This window comes from Epinephelus moara, chromosome 21 (genome assembly GCF_006386435.1).
Source record: "Epinephelus moara isolate mb chromosome 21, YSFRI_EMoa_1.0, whole genome shotgun sequence".
In the NCBI taxonomy this organism is placed as follows: Eukaryota; Metazoa; Chordata; class Actinopteri; order Perciformes; family Serranidae; genus Epinephelus; species Epinephelus moara.
Window position 1 is genome coordinate 9,440,475 of NC_065526.1, and position 17,134 is coordinate 9,457,608.

The 17,134-nt window shown below is 41.8% G+C and overlaps 2 protein-coding genes across 2 annotated transcripts; both read left to right on the plus strand.

Annotated features, from left to right (window-relative positions):
* Positions 1-380: 380 nt before the first annotated feature.
* Positions 381-6,205, plus strand: cacybp (calcyclin binding protein). Its single transcript, XM_050033771.1, has 6 exons — positions 381-495; positions 2,106-2,316; positions 2,434-2,530; positions 2,647-2,746; positions 4,654-4,748; positions 5,130-6,205. Exons 1-6 carry the CDS (start codon positions 478-480, stop codon positions 5,290-5,292), a joined length of 684 nt encoding a protein of 227 aa, XP_049889728.1. The 5' UTR covers positions 381-477; the 3' UTR covers positions 5,293-6,205.
* Positions 6,206-8,496: 2,291 nt separating this feature from the next.
* plk3 (polo-like kinase 3 (Drosophila)) lies at positions 8,497-16,369 on the plus strand. The gene is made up of 15 exons (XM_050032900.1): positions 8,497-8,843; positions 9,793-9,900; positions 10,018-10,134; positions 10,403-10,532; positions 10,661-10,748; positions 11,255-11,350; positions 11,525-11,723; positions 11,906-12,032; positions 12,298-12,413; positions 13,716-13,836; positions 13,941-14,027; positions 14,485-14,647; positions 14,884-15,013; positions 15,141-15,251; positions 15,369-16,369. Exons 1-15 carry the CDS (start codon positions 8,628-8,630, stop codon positions 15,564-15,566), a joined length of 2,007 nt encoding a protein of 668 aa, XP_049888857.1. The 5' UTR covers positions 8,497-8,627; the 3' UTR covers positions 15,567-16,369.
* Positions 16,370-17,134: the final 765 nt, after the last annotated feature.

Consider the following 17,134-nt stretch of genomic DNA (forward strand, 5'->3'; position numbering starts at 1 on the left):
ACATTAAACAAATGTTGCATTGTTTGTAATTCTGTTTTTGCACAACAGTGTTTGTGCATTGAAATAAACAGTTTTACACTTTATTACACATTTGTGGTTATGAAGAAACCCCAATGTCCCATATGAGGACATCATTTAGTTCAAAAACTACTTCCTGTTCAAAGACTGCTTTGTTTATTATACTTATCAGATCCGACTAATCCCAAATAGCTAGGAGAAATGAAAAATGCATACCAAACAAAAGCTTATGCAGTGTAAATAGAATATAATTTACCACAAAAGTGGTGCTAAGTAGTGAATGGTAGTAAATTCTCCAGTAGATGGCGGTAGTAAACCTATAGACTGACTTGGTAAACGAAGAAGAAGAAAAGTCCGCCTGCAATCCAGTCGAAGAAGAAGAAGAAAGAAGGCGGACTGTACTGCAGACAGAGCAGGGACATATTTCTCAAACTAGCTAGCTGAACTGAAAAATCCTAAATGGATCTAACGGAACAGGTAAACGGCATGTTTCTGTTCAGCCCAGTATATGCCGACAGGGAAAATTGGGTGTCGTAAAGTCCTAGCTAGCTGAGGAAGCTTAATTTAGCTACATCTAGATGTTACATGAGTGAACTGACGCTAAAAGCAGTGCTACGTTAGCTAGCTTTGGTTGGTTGACTTAGCTAGTTAGCAAGCAACAGCGAACCGGTGTCTGTTATTCTTATCTGTCGTTAAGAATTATGTAATGTTGTGTAACTACTCAAACGCGTACCTTCCAAAGATAATAACAGTGTCCAGTCATGTCTGGCAGCATGTGTCAGCTAGCTAGCAGTAAGCTAGCTTTGACTGCAACTTACCACAACATTCTAGCAACGTAATGTCAACATAAATAACGTTAGCCAAATGTGGACGCTCATTTTACCATGACAGAGAGATGAAAGTGGGGAGATCCCCTGAGGCTAACGTTAAGCTAATGTTAATGTAATGTGATTACAATTACAATTACAAATGTGATTACAATTTCAAACGGAGAGAAAAGGGCCCAGTCCATCTGTATAAGTTAGTTAGTTAGCATCTCATGAATACCATCTACCTTAGCATCCCTCATGTGCATCGATAGGGTAATCGGTCCTCTTCCAGTAGACTGATTTCACAAAGCAAAATCAGTAACTTACATTAACTCAGATAGTTGCTACTGTGAATGGCGCCTAAGGTTTTTAGTTACATGGTGATTTGCATTAGATAAAACTATGGGCAAAAATAGAAACAGTCCTCTCACTCAGCTGGTCCTGAGGCTCATCTCCTCTAACAGTACAAGACATCTGGACAACCCTCACACAATCCAGTCCAACCAAATTATTGCTAAAGAAAAAGAAAACTACATCAACTATTACAGACAGTACACAATGGCAAATTATCTGTCTACGATCACAGCCTGGCCATGGAGTCTGGCAGACCTGGCCCCCTAGAGAAGACAGGCTGTCCACAGAGACAGGTTGAGACAGAGCAACATTGCCTGCTATGATGCAGCACATATGAAGAAATCAGAATAATATTCTTTACAAATATTACATGTAAACTCCAAGATTTTGATGCACTCTCTGACCAGACTCAAATGCAACATCTACTTGGAGAAAATAGTGTCAGCGCCATAGATGCAGCAAGATATGTCAGTCACAGCCTAAGAGACAGCCAACACAACAACATATAGTTCACCTCCTCACAGCTCACACTCTGCCTTTTTATTTACTCCTTCACTTAATTAGTTTCTTAAAATTTATGTCCGTGATTTTTTTGTATTAGTACACTGTTGTTAATTGTTTCTGAATTCACCATCTTAAATTGTAATTGTGCTTTGGCAACACATGAAACGTCATGCTAACCAAGCTTATTGAATTAAAAATAAATTGAAAGATTTTGTTAGCAGGGCTGGATCCATATAATTAATGTGTTGTAATGAACACTAACTAAATAATATAATAATGGTGTTCTAGATACATGAAATGTTTCATATTTTTAACTTGAGATAATTGAACTGTTTCAAGAAAACATGTAGTGTCAAACTGTGTGTAAGTGGTCTAAATTGATGTTCATATGTCAGCGGTCGAACTGTTTCTCCAATACAGATCAACCAGTTGGAGGCAGATTTGCAGGAGCTGGGGTCACTCTTGGAGAAAGCGGAGAGGAAAAGAGTGCAGGAGCTGCTCAAGCAGGAGCAGAATAAGGTGGAGAAGGAGCTTGCAGTCAAGCGACAACAGAAGGAGAAACAAGCCAAGAGAGATGCAGACCCATCTGCTGCCTCCAAAGCAGCGTACACAGTCAAGATCACCAACTATGGTACGTTGCCATTGTTTAGTAAGACTGTCACTTATTTGTAAAAAATTACAACAGTTAAGATGTGTGCAAGAGCTGAAAAGCATTCGAAAATCATTCATGTTTTCCTCTTCTATCCAGCTTGGGACCAGTCTGAGAAATTCATCAAAATTTACCTTACACTGAAGGATGTGCACAAAATTCCGTCAGAAAACGTGGAGGTCAACTTTACAGAAAAGTATGATGATAATCAACACATATATATACATACACTGACCTATACACAGTGTAAACTAGTCATCATATGGCACTAACCATACAGTTGATTGTATTTGTTCATCCTCTCTTTTGCAGGTCATTTTCTGTGCTCATAAAGGATCTCAATGAGAAAAACCATCAGATGTCAATTCTGAACATGTTGTATCCGATTGATGAAAAGGAAAGCTACAAAAAGGTAAATAAAGCACATTTGTCAGTTAAAGGAATAGACTGTGGTTTTTGATACAAAGTGGCACAAGTTTCTGAATTGTCAGTTAAAAATTGAAAGCAGGAAATGGGCCTACATAATAAACATATTTAAGCCGTAACACTACATCTTAAAGGACCAGTGTGTAGGATTTAGGGGGATCTGTTGGCAACAATGGAATGTAACATTCACAATTATGTTTTCAGTTGTATACTACCATCTGAAACGAAGAGTCGTGTTTTCGTTAGCGTTGAACAAGCCCTTTGTATCTTCATAGGGAGTAGGTCTGCTTCCACAGAGCCTGTCATATTGCGGCGCCATGTTTCTACAGTAGCCCCAAACAGACAAACTAAGTGGCTCGAGAGAGGGCCTTTTTTGTTTTTATGTTGATCTGAAGGTCACTGTAGGATCTCATAAGCCCCATTTCCACCAAGCAGTCCGGTTCAGTTCAGTTTGGTATGCATTTTTTCAGTTTCCACTGTGAAAAGTTGTGGATGGTACCAATGAAACCATTCTGTACCGTCCCCATTTTTGGTCCCCCCTCTGTTGGGGTACCTAGCACACAGATCTTGTACTAAAAGGTGGAGCTGTGAACACTGCAGTCCGTTGATTAGTCAGTAGAGAACTCTGACCATTCCATTAGTTTTTCTTGTCTCTCTTGGATGACATACACTTTTAGTAATGAGTGGATCTGCAAGCGTTAAAAATATGTATTAATTGCAGATGTGTCACTGGAGATGAGGAAAAACAGTGAGTGTTGGATGGAGCAGTGAGTGACAACAACCCCGCCCACATTTAAGAATACTGTTTGGGGTGGCAATGCTAAACAGACCTATGGCTATGGTTTACTTTTGGTTCCAAAGCTACAATACCAAAAGGGTTTGGTGGACATGGGGCTATACATGCTTGGAGAGTGAGAGGTGAGGGGAAGGAGGGGTATCCAGTTGGCTGTAGTCTGCGACCTCGCTGCTAGATGCCACTAAATCCTACACGTTGGTCCAATAAATCAGCTAATGATGCTTAATTGTTACATTACATTGTGTTATTTTTGGAACCTTTTGTTAAAAGCTCATTAGCACACACTAGAGCCTGTTGTGTTGCTGTTTATTCTGGATCAGAAATGTGCAAAGGTGTCCAGCTGAGTGACATTAAGCAGTTGGACGACTCCAAAACAAACTTGCAGTGATAATCCTTAATTTACCACATTGATTTATCAAGTACTTATGGCTAACTACAATTGCTTAATGTTTCTAAAGTCCAGTTCAGCCTTAAGATTTATTGAGATGATTTGAAACTTGCAATGTGCTTGGCTGCAACGTTCTGAAACCTGCCAGTTTACCAATGCAACAGGATGGTGTATCGTCTGTATAGCAGCAACACTTTGTACTTCCTTTCTAACTTGATGCTTTCCAGGTGCAAGAAATGAGTGAAAGATCACTTTGTGGGTGTGACATGCGCTCATACAGCGCACTGCAGCAGCAGCAGCGACCCTCTGTCAGACACAGACGCACTGTGAGAACGGAGACCGCATATGTGTCGACAGTTGCGGGAATGTAAATGAGACGGAGTGGGGTTACCATCAGCCGGTTCAAGTCGAGCTGACATGGGCCGGTTCATACTGATGCCACTTTTCCCTGCGACTTACTAAATACAGTTTCATCTCATCACAAATCGTGGGTCTGAACTGGGCTTTACATATCCAGCAGCAACAAAGAAACACGGGCATCAAGTAGGCCTAGTCCGTTGTCACGCCAGCTGCTGAATTCAGGCTCAGTGTTGACTTGCATTTTACCTTTTGTTCAATCTGCTTACTCCTGGAGGAAAATAGAGCGGCAGTCTTGTTGGCTTTTTGAAAACCCTGTCATTAACCTTCCCATCTTTCCTCCCTTCAACAGATAAAGACAGACATGGTCCTGGTCATGTGCAAGAAGAAGTCAACAAAGAAATGGGAGTGCCTAACAACGCTGGAAAAGCAGTCTAAAGATAAAGAGTAGGTTCAAAGAAATAAGGAATGTTGATTTCAGTTCAAGTAGTTTGCACAAAGCAGGGATTTTGAGTGACATAAGGCTACCGCAGCGCTTTATTCATTATCATAAGGTATTGTGCAACATGTAATGAAGCTTTTAATTAGTGCCACTACTGATGCTAATGTGTGGTCAGTAACTAAGGATACAAGTGGTGTTTAATGACCCATTTCCAGTACCATACAGGTCTGGCCCATTACCCCAGAGACATTGCAGTGTAGTACCATATCTGTAAGCAAGGTGTTGCTGTCTATAATGCAGCCTGGGTGCATGTCACAAGATGAGACTGAGAATCGTAGGTATTCTGTTAAACACATACTAACTGTTATCCAATTGTTCATCGACAGTAAACCCAGCATGGATGAGAACGCAGACCCGAGCGATGGCCTGATGAGCATGCTGAAGAAGATTTACTCAGAGGGAGACGACGAGATGAAGAGAACCATCAACAAAGCCTGGTCAGAGTCCCAAGAGAAGAAGATTCGAGGAGAGGACATGATGGACTTCTGAACTGCACTCGCAGCGTGTCCACAGCAGGACCAAGTGAGAGCTGCCAGGGATGCACCTGACATGACTTGAATATTAAATATCATAGGGTGAAACTCCAATAGAAATCATATTTACACGAAATCTATCAAAGTCAGTGTAAAGCTCATCAAAAAAAAGTTTTGGGATTAATGTCTGAGCCCTGGATGGCCTCATTTTGGCCCTGCTTTGAAAATCAAGCTAACGCTGTCCTGATAGTCATGGGACACAATGCAGAAACCTCTCAATGAAAATACCTGTAAAACATAAAGGCAGTGTCCAGCAGATGGCGACCTTAACACAGCAGTCAGATTTAAAGGGGTAAATGACCACAATGCAGTTGTTTTTCTTGATTAGTGTTAATAATTCATTGTTACAGTTGGACCAGGGCACTTTAAACATGTGAGAAATGTTCTGTAAAGTCACATCTTAATATTGTTTCTGCAGAATAAGATGTTTCCAAGTGTACATTTGCCAAAATCACACTCATATTCCTTTAAACAAAGACAACCAGAGGACATTTTTTACGTCTTCATATCAGCCTTTTATTTATCATTCCATAAATAGCTCAAATAACAGCTGCAGCGCCGTTACAGCTCATGCATCTGTCCGATGTAATAGATACATTACTGCATAGGTCTGTGTTTGACATGAAATGTATTTGACCCATTCCTGTTGCATAGCGTAATGCTCTAAAACATTCTTTAATTCCTGAATGTGACTTCCATTGTCATAGCTTTGACAGTTTCCCACTATAATTCCTACTTACAGTAGCACTATCTAAAATTGTATGTTTTATTATGATTATTTGCTTTCGGGCTTTTGTCATTCATGTATTGTTGCCTGCCCTCAGGGTGTTCATGAAGGTCTTATGAATATAAATCTTGATTTGAGTCTGCTCTGCCTCTGTCTGTCTTCTAACAACTTGCTAGACTTGTCTCGCCCCACTATGCATGCTGTCATCATATAGTGTCTTGAAGTTACATTATTGTGTAGTCATGATTTAGATATGCCCTCACAGAAGAGTTGGTATTTTAGTGACTTATGTAAACTTGATCTTAACGCCTTTGTTTAAAAGGATTCTGCACAGTAAGATGAGCAATGGTTCCCAACTGGTCCAGATTTCTCCTTAGTCATTAGAGGTCCCACACTTTAATACATTCAGCGTCATACTTGCGTTCGGCCATGTCATTTAGCGAGCTTTCTGTCTGTGTCAAGTAGCTGTCTCTTTGTCACTCACTCTGGCACTTCAAAATAAAAGCTCTGTGCTGGAAATTTACTGTACTTGAAATTAAAGTGTGTTTTTTTAACAAACTTGACACGTTTGTGAGTCACTTGCGGTCCATCCAGAATGGGCCCATGACCAACTTTTGGACAGCGACCTACCAGTTGGGAACCACTGACTTAGAATTTTGTTTAAGATGCAGTACAACTTCTAATAGTTTATAAGCTGCCACAGCACAGTAAAGCTGCAGTGACTAATTGTTTAGAGCGAGTATCTGCATCTTTATATCTGTCCAACCCACTAATTTATCTGTGCCTGTACTTGTAACAGGTGGAGTTCATGTCAGAAGTGGGTAGAGTTTAAATGGAAAGTGGATTGGGCCTGATCACAAGTTGTTCTTTTTATCTGGATTAATCAGAAGTTGTGATATTTATTACCCATGACAAAAGCATTTACAGAACACAGCATTGAAATCCACAACAGCAGAGGAACCAGATGGAGCTTTAAAGACCCCAAGTTCCTCAAAAGATTTCACGTGTCCCAAGCTGTCGCAGTTACATTAAACAAAGAATTGGTCGTTCTCGTTAAAAGTCTGACAATGTTTCTGTCCGTTGAGCTTCAGATCATTTTTTTTATCACAAGAGTCGTAGATTAATATGTATGATACACATAAGTGGCACATTATCTGTACCGGATACGAGTTTCATCCGAGTTTTCGGCTAAACTCTATTAATTGCCAACCAAATTGATAACTGATTAATCAGTCTGAGTAATTTCTGTAAGAAAAAAAGGTTAAAATTCTCTGATTCCAGCTTCTTAAACGTCAATATTTTCTGGTTTCTTTACTCCTCTGTGACAAAGTGAACACCTTTGGATTGTGCATAAATCAAGACATTTGGTGACATTTTCAGACAATTAATTGAGAAAATAATCGACAGTAAAAGTAAGTGTTAGTTGCAGCCTTACAACACAGCTTGGACCAGTCAATAAAGGGAGTTTAAAAGCATTTATATAACCCAAGTTTTGCACAGCATGAGCTTTAAGCTGCACCTTTTGTCCACCAGGTGGCAGCTGTGATCACATCACATCAGTCTCTTTGGGGATTTCACACAGACTGGGAAAATCTGACCAGAGACTTTTTTTAAAACTGTAGCTGTAGTTTTATTTTGTAGGATTCTGAAGACTGGCAGAAAAACAAATTAATTAATCTACCTGTAAATTGCGAAACTGACGATAAGACTCACTGCAATATTTTAACCATTTGTAGGTCCTATAATTTATGAGTTATGGAATTATTTTGCTTCTACAGGTGGGGATCACATTATATGACCTGTTGTAATATTTCCATGGTAGGATGGCTGCATGACTGTTTAGAATATGTTGTGCCATTTCTACATTGTTAAATTAACATATTAATTATTGTGTACACATCCTAAAGGTGCATGAGTCAATGTGGCACAATTCATTTATGTAGCAGAATTAAAATATTTCACGAAAATAAAATTAAAAGCAAGAAAATGATTCACATTTTTAGACATAATGACCCTTAAATAACAACAATCCAAACAGTTAAGAGCCCAGGTTCATTATTTACGGTAAAAACTGGCATTATAATAAATCTATTCCCCCCATCAGTTCCAGGTACCCATTAACTAAACTCTAGATTAAAGGTGACCAACATTGGAAACCCCCTGTGCTCTGCTCGGGTTACATCGTGTCATTGGCCTCACAGCAGCTCTGTGACATGAGCTCCATCAACGTGAGCGCAACCGATTGGTTTTTCATGAGCTGTTTTCATTCATATTTTTTCCTCCATCCCAGATATACTGTTTTTTTTTTTTTTGATTGAGATTTTGTCTGAGCAAATCGTCTGGACTTTCTCCACCAGTGCGCCACCTCCCCACGCCCCCTGCTCCGTGACGTCGCCGCTCGCCTATATAGGCTCAGAGCTCCGTGCCCGGACACGCCAGATGGATACAGTTGGACGCAGCGGACGCATCATTACGCACAAGACGAACCACTGAGAAAACAAGGGAAAAGGATATATATATATATACATATATACACGAACTGATCGTTTGCATCACTGCGTTTAATGGATACCGGTTGTTTCACCGCGGCGCAGCGTATTTCGTGCCACGCCATGAATGCGGATTTATTCAAGCCCGCTCCGGAGCGTGGACCCCAACAGTCCTCTGCCCCGGTGAAAACCAGCAGGAATAAACCCGAACAAACCAAACCAGAGCTGGCCCAGGTGGTGACAGACTCCAAAACGGGAAGATCCTACAGTAAAGGGAAGCTTTTGGGAAAGGTACGGAGGTTTTTTAATATTACATGTGCTTGTCTCGCGTCACCACAGGGATGTTTCTGAGCGTCTATCTGAGGCGATGTTGAATTGAAATGAAGCTGTCTGTGATTAAAATGCATTATTAGCCATTTCCCAGGTGTGACACTAATGCGGGAATAAGGGAATGACCTCGTGGTGGTGGATGTGGCCAATCTTCCCCTGCTGTGCGCGTCATTGCTGAATGAATCAGGCGCAAGGTGTGCCCAGCTCCTGTGCGCACACATGATTGGCAACACCTTAGAAAAGCCGATGAATTATTATCCACAAGAGTCCTCGCGTTTTAACGACATCTCAGACAGCTGTTAACCCATTAATGTCTGTCTGATTATGCCATGACTCCTCTCCTTACAACACCGCATGTAATGATTTTTGTCACCGTGTGTGCGATGTGTGATGGAGCGACTGTATCAACATGTTGCTCGTCATCGATACGATGCGTCGGGCAGCCAGCCAAGTCTCCTTTTTTTTTCCTCCGCTGCCTGCCGCAGAGCTGGAAACGTCTCCGTCAATTTCACAGTTAATGAATGCAGCAGCTCCGTCTGCCTCAACCCTCGTGTCCTCGAGCCTATTGCACCCCGAGATCTGCATAAATAAACAGCAGTAAACATGATATTAGGAGGTGATTGTCGGGTTTTAGAGGCAAAGCAGAGCAAACAAAGCAACAAAAGATGCTTGGTAGTTGATTATCTTGAGTATAAAATGATGCATCTGATTGGATTTAATCCTGGTTTGGTTATTTCCTCTCGTTCTGTCCTCACTAGTATTTCAGAATTCGCTAAATCATTCATTTTGATTGCTGTGCAGCTATTGATCCCCACATCAAAGACTTGCCATTGAAGCAGATAATTTATGGCCATTGCAGGTTTTCAACCTGCTGCTATCTTAACTGATCACCCTGTTTGTCTCCCCTAAGGGTGGCTTTGCTCGATGCTACGAGATGACAGACCTCTCCACCAACAAAATGTATGCCGTGAAGGTGATTCCACAGAGCAGGGTGTCCAAACCACACCAAAGGGACAAGGTACATGGAGCTTGTTTATGTCTTGCAGACAGGCCCGTGCACAACCTGAATTCACTGTCTGAGCTGTGTTGGGATTGAAATGTGCACACAAACTGACAGATTGTCAAATTTGAACAGATCACGAACGAGATCGAGCTCCACAAAACCCTGTCGCACAAGCATGTGGTGAAATTCTCTCATCATTTCGAAGACCAAGAAAACATCTACATATTCCTCGAGCTCTGCAGTAGGAAGGTGAGACTTCAGAAATCTCTAGAACAGTCTGCACAGCTTGCCATTGACACAACACAGACTACACACACTGTATTTATATATAAGTTAAAGCATATACAGCTAACAGAGTAATCATTATTGATGAAGAGTCTCAGGCACCCACATGAATTACAACAGCATCTAACGTCCATGCCACTGTGGCTGTGTGTGTGATGTACGTGCAGCAGTGTTGTACAGTCCCACTGATGGATGCGAGGCTGACAGCTCACTCATTGCTCTGTCTCCGTAGTCTCTGGCACACATTTGGAAGGCGAGGCACACGCTCACAGAGCCTGAAGTCCGATATTACCTCAAACAGATCATATCCGGCCTCAAGTACCTCCACAGCAAAGGGATCCTGCACCGAGATCTCAAACTAGGTATGTGAGCAATGCGACTGAAACGTGGCGTACGCGCACAACAAGCATGCCAGGAATCTGCTGTGACTTTGGGCAGGCATTGGCTATCTGCGGAATGCTGACAGGACAAATGTTTTTGTCTCTTTCAGGCAACTTCTTTGTCAACGAGAACATGGAGCTGCGGCTGGGAGACTTCGGCCTCGCTGCTAAGCTGGAGACAGTCGAGCAGAGGAAAAAGTATGAATTTTAACTGCTTTTCGTTTAATGGAGGTAGCCACCAACACCCAGTTTGAAGAAAGAGAGATATTTGAAAATTAAAATAGTTTTTGAAAGCAATTTATACCATTATTTAATTGTTAAAAAAATCAAAAACATACACAGTGCTGCTCCATGAGTGACGACTATACATAAACAAAACATAAAAGAACCAGAGCATTACAGTCTTAGCCATTTTCTAGGCTTTCATAATGCACACTGACCTAAAGCCATTACGTCAGTTACTAAGCACCTTCCTCCTCCCACTACTTTCCCCCCCAGGAAGTACCTAACTAAACCGGTTTCCAAGTGGCAGTTGAATGTAGTGCTTAGAGCCGAGTTTCAATACCAGTTTGACACCTTCCTGTGGAATACCAGAAGAATGAGTGCGGCAGGAAAAAATAATGCAGCCACCACTTCCTTGTGTACACAGTGCATCTGCAGAACAGAAAGTAATTTGAAAATCTCATCTGTGCTTGTTTTCTCAGAACAATCTGTGGGACTCCAAACTACTTGGCCCCTGAGGTGCTCAACAGACAGGGCCACGGCACTGAGTCTGACGTCTGGTCGCTCGGATGTGTCATGTGAGTTATTTGCTTTGTTCAGTCATGTGTAAAATAACGTGTGTTTTGTAAGAACAAGTTTTGTTTTTTATCTCTGCTTCATCTCAGTGTGATGACAGTGAACCCAACCACTATCTGAATCATTATTTTTGAATCTTGAGTTGACGAACTGTTGCCTTGCTTGATCCCATGCAGGTACACGCTGATGTGTGGCAACCCTCCTTTTGAGACTCTTGATCTAAAGGAGACCTACAAGTGTATAAAGGAAGTTCGGTACACCTTGCCATCCTCGCTTTCCCCTGCCGCACAGAAACTCATCTCAGGCATCCTGCAGAAAAACCCCAGCGACAGACTAGCACTGGATCAAATCCTCAACCACGAATTCTTCACCAAAGTATGTTAGTCATGCAAATTTCCATTAGCTAAGCTCACAATGCTTTTTTTTTTTTTTTTGGGAGTGGGGACAATGGTGCTTGGAACTACAACAGGATATAGCATGTCAGCGCTTGACATATCCTCACCATGTCGTGCCACCTACATCCTCCTCACCCTCTCTGCCTTTTATTCCTCCTCTAGGGTTTCACCCCTGATAAGCTTCCTCCTAGCAGCTGTGTGATGGTGCCAGAGCTCCACCCCCCTAGCCCTGCCAAGAAATTCTTCACTAAGATGGCAAAGAGCTTCTTTGGCAAGAAGAAGGCGAAAGGTAAGCAGCAGCAGCACAGCAGCAAAGTGACTAACACAATAGAAGAGTAGGTCATCCGTTAGTTACATATTTGTCCCTTCCTGAATGTAATCATGTGCACCTGTCATCTTGTTAATCTGGTTTGACTCAGGAGGACTGATGTTTAAAAAAATGTTTAAAGCTGAAGAAAAGGATTGAGCTCACTGTCGAGCATTTTCTGCCGAAGTGTTTTATGGCTACACATATTTGTTGTGACTACAATGCGAGAAATCTTTGTTTTTTGCAGTGGAGAAGATTCCATGCGAGGAAAAAGATGACAAAGACATTTCCAAGCTGGTGTCTGGCATCGTTAAATGTTCCATCAGCAGGCAGATCAGCTGCAAGACAGTGGGACCCAATGAGGTGCGTATTGCAACTGTTTTTGTGCCCTATTTCTGCGAGGGGGAAAAAATGTTGGCCTTGTTTACTTAAAACAAAAATAGAGCAGGCACAGGTACTAATATGGTAATCAAGTCCCACAAGGAGCACGGGAGTACATATTTTCATGGCATCTGTTATGTCTGATAACTGCCTGGCATCTATTGTTTGAAGTAGGCGTAACACCATGTTCACTGAAACTGTAAAAGTATCTTTTTTAAACGGCACTGCAATTGAAATTGGGTGAATAATTGTCTTTAATTGTGAGCGAGCGTTTTCCCTCAGAAAAAGACCAGCTTTGATGACCAGCTTAGACTGAATATGGGGCAGCCATGTTATGTGAACAATGAATTTTAAAGAAATTGGCTTTTTTCTTTCAAGGATTAAAAGTTTGTTTTTTTGGCTCTTTAGCTTTGTTTCATTGACATTGCAGTGTGCTATATTCTGTCCCGGGTGTCCTTCAGGTTGTCGACAGAAAATTTAAATTCAGAGGGAAGTTATTGTTAGAAATAGAAGTGCATTTGATTTATTGAAGCCAATTTTTCCCCCTTGCATCCGAGAAAGCTGTTAATGCATCCATCCCTCCGCTTTTCCCTTGACGACATTAATTTAATCCTGCTACCAACTATCTGTGGATGCATTAATTTAAAAAAGACTCAGAACCAGAGCTGAGACTAAATGCCACAACAGCAGGAAGCTCAGTTGGCCAATCCCCAATCAGACTGGTCTAGTTGCTATTTATAGAGTCCAACAGGAACTACATTGTTTGCTCTTTGGTGTGAATGTTTCTGTCAGCTTGATAATGAGCCTGTGCCGAGAAACCAGGTTGTAGTTAGGAAGCACACGCTGCGGCACAAAGTAGTCATCTTTGTTTCTGTATATGTGCAGAAAAACGTGACCTGCTAACAAACAGATCACCACCAGATAATTTCTAAAACACCCATTGTTATAAATGACATTAGAACCACATGTCACACTTGGCTAATGCTCGCAAAGCACACGAGGAAACTGTGGTACTAAAAGTAGTTTCACAGTGCAGTGGCAGTACGATTAACACATTTAAAAGCGGTGAAGCGACAACACTTAAAGCTGCAGCAGAATATAGACAATGACAACATATTTTTAAGACCGACAAGCGCTAAGTGAGCGTGCATGTATTAATGGAACACCTCCACTGAATGTGGTCTGTGGTCACCTTTTTTGACCTTTTTTCCGTGCTGCTCTTACTTTCACTTTTAGTTGTTTTCTTGTCACAAATCTTAAATCATATCTTTTGTTGCTGCTCAGGTGCCCTCTCCCGTCAATCAGCTTGTCAGCTCCGTGCCTCTGGAACCGACTCCTGCTGAAGAGGAATCTAGGAAGTCAATCTCTCGCTCCTTCAAGGGCACCACGGCCAGCAGCAGTGAACGTAAGCCCCAATAGTTTTCTGAGAGCATATGTATTGCATTGCACTTGAATTCTTTTCTCATTCTGATCCATATCTAACATATATAATTCTTGTTTTCTCTCCAGCATGCGAGGACATTCTCCTGACCCCTGCAGCTGTGTCTGAAGTGGCCGTCAAAGTTCTCAACAGCTGCCTGGCGACCATGCCTGCAGGTAGGAAAGCACTTTTGGCCTGCAGTCAGAATGATGTGTGCGACCTCAAGACGGTCAATAGAAATGCTGAGTTGCATTTTTAAATCTTTGCATCTGTGACTGGGCCACAGAGCACCGAAACATCAAGCCAAAAAAATAATGCGGCTTCCTCCAACATGAACCTTCTCTGACTTTATGTTGTATTAAATCACAAATGATGCAGGATCACTTAAGTTTAATCAACCAGATCTTTTCCGTGCCTCAGCCATTTCTTCGCATCCTCTGAATATCTGCTGACTCATGTAGCCTAAAGCACCTTTAAGCTTATAGCTTTTTTTTTTATTATTATTATGAAAATGCTGACTTAAAGACTTTGGAAATATAAAAATTGTGTCCCCCATTTACGCTGGACTACAAATATTAATATGCTGTGAAATTGTTCCGTGGTCCTCAACATTTTTATCTCTTATCTCTGCAGCCACTAGGAACCCACCCTGTTTGTCCAGGCCCCAGTCCTTCCTGTGGGTGACTAAATGGGTCGACTACTCAAACAAATACGGTTTTGGCTACCAGCTGTCGAACCAAAGCATCGGAGTGCTCTTCAATGACGGAACACGGCTCAGCCTTTGTGATCAACGCAAGTACGTACATGAAGAGCTGCAGTATTTACTCAAGGTGTAACTGAATTGGGCTGATATGTGTTCCAGCTGTACTTATCAAGTTCCAGCGGCTCATTTCCGACGATGCGAAGGAAAATGATCCTCAAAATCATTATGAGGATCATTTTTTGTTAATCACATTGGCAGAAATGGGCTTCCTTAAAGAGTAATACTTTAATTTATGGTTGTTTCCTTTTTCTTTCTTTCTTTCTAAACAGGACAGTCCACTACTGCTTGCCCAACAACAAACACTTCACCTTCCCTGCCAACGCTCTACCTGAGCAGCTTCGCAGTCAGAAACAAATTGTAGAGCTCATGGCCAACTACATGGAGCAGAACCTTATGGAGGTATGTGCAAAGAGCTTAGCTTTTAGCTGCTTATTGAATTGTTTGTATGCATGAAGAAGAAAAGCCCTTTTAAATAACTTTAATACAACATGCTGTGAACTTAACTATGTTTTTCTGTCCTCTTCAGGGTGGAGATCTGCATTGTGAAGATCAAGTATCGGGTTGTCCTCCTCTGCTGCTCCAGTGGGTGAAGACCGACCATGCTCTTGTCATGCTTTTCAACAATGGCACTCTACAGGTTCGAAAAAGCTCCGATAATACCTTTTTATAAAACAAGTAGTGTAAAAGTTATAGGAAAAAAATGTACCCACATCTCTTTATCTTACATTCATGCTCTGTATTTAATCCCTTCCAGGTTAACTTCTACGCAGACCACACCAAGATCATCCTGTGCAAGTCATCTGATGACTCCTACCTGCTCACCTACATCAGCCGGGAGCGCGTCTCATACACTTACCTCCTCAGCATGCTGAACGAGATGGGCTGCACCTCCGAACTGAGACACCGACTGCGATACGTGGTCCAGTTGCTCCAACACCACGCTGATGCCTGAGAACACAGCTCTGTGCCTCCCAGGCTGCCTGATTGGGCAGATGCCTTAGAGGCGACCTGACTGGTTACCACCTCTTCTTAGGCAGCCTGACTGGTTGATATAATTTCTCAAGGCAGCGCCGGGACAAGCAGACGGGATGGAAGGGCTGCTCTGTGGAGCTGGGCAAATATTCTTGTCTGAACTGGTGCTTAGGCAGCTGATTATCTGATTGATTGACCTTGATGAACATCAAGCAGTCAGGAAGTTGCCCGATGCAGCATCTGCCTCAAGGGTTTGTGCCTGTCCAGCTTATGCCTCAAAGGTATCCACCTGGAAGGTATTGATACCTGAAATAAGAGACTCCTACCTGGCCTGAAATGATGGATCCCTCACAGGCAGATGCCTAAATGAACACCCACACTCCCACTTACCTTCCCTCACTCACTCAGAACCACTGCTTCTTGGCTGGATCTTTTCAAAGCCACCAACCAACCCTGCAGCTTTTCAGCTTCCCCTGATAGCCGATACCCCAGGCATGGTTTCTCAAAGGTATCTAAACACTAAAATTGTCTTTTTCGCTTGCAACGGAACAAGGATAATCTTGCAGCTGGAATTCTTTAGGCTCTGTTCTCCAAAAAGTATTTTAGCAGCAAGGTCATCCATGTCGTTGACTTGCACTGGAACCGTGATCTTGCAGCAGAGATGCTTTGGGAAGAGCTGTGGTTTGATTGGAGAGAGAGAGAGAGAGAGAGACCCTCACGCCCTCGGTTGGTTTCTGGCCTCTGTGAACTATGGTGCACACAGTTGTTGTTGTTGTTTTTTTTCTCGTTTTTAAAATAAGAAAAACATTGAGCCAGCTCTAGGATCACACTACGATCTTGACCTCACATGCACAAATAACATTCCTGGCCTTATTTGATGATGGTGATGCTAAGGTGTGAAGAAAGTTCTTCTGATCCGACATCACTTTTGTCTTTTTTTTTGTTATCGTTAGAAACAAATTTCACTGATGTGGTACACAACATACTAAAGGGGCTATGGGAGCAACACGATTTTGCACTCTGTTTTTTTTATTTTTTCCTTGATTTGTAAATTCATCTGGAGAACGAAAACCTTTTTACTACCACTTGTTATATTTTATTTGTTTTTAACTAGATACCAAAAGGCATTTTCTTTGTTGGTTTTTAAAATGATTGTTTTAAATTCACAATACCATAGGTGAATGTGTGTGTGTGTGCCACACATGTGCTGGTAAACAAAACTGTTGGTTGAAAAATGAGGGCGGGGAGGGGGGATAAAAGTGCCTTTCTGAGGGATGACTGTATAGTGCAATAACAACCCTTTGTGACTGTCAAGCTGGATAAAAACAAGATTCGAGAGATGGGTTTTACAGGTGGGATTTACTTTTGTACTTTGAGCAAAGTGTAAAAGTAAGTCCGATAGCACTACACTCTCACTACCTGGTATAAGCTTTTAGAACAACTGGTAACATAAGTATATATCCCAGTAATATCTACTATGGAAAAAAGAAAACATTGTACTCTGTTGTACTGTACTGTAATCCTTATCGGTTTACATTGCTTTCTCGA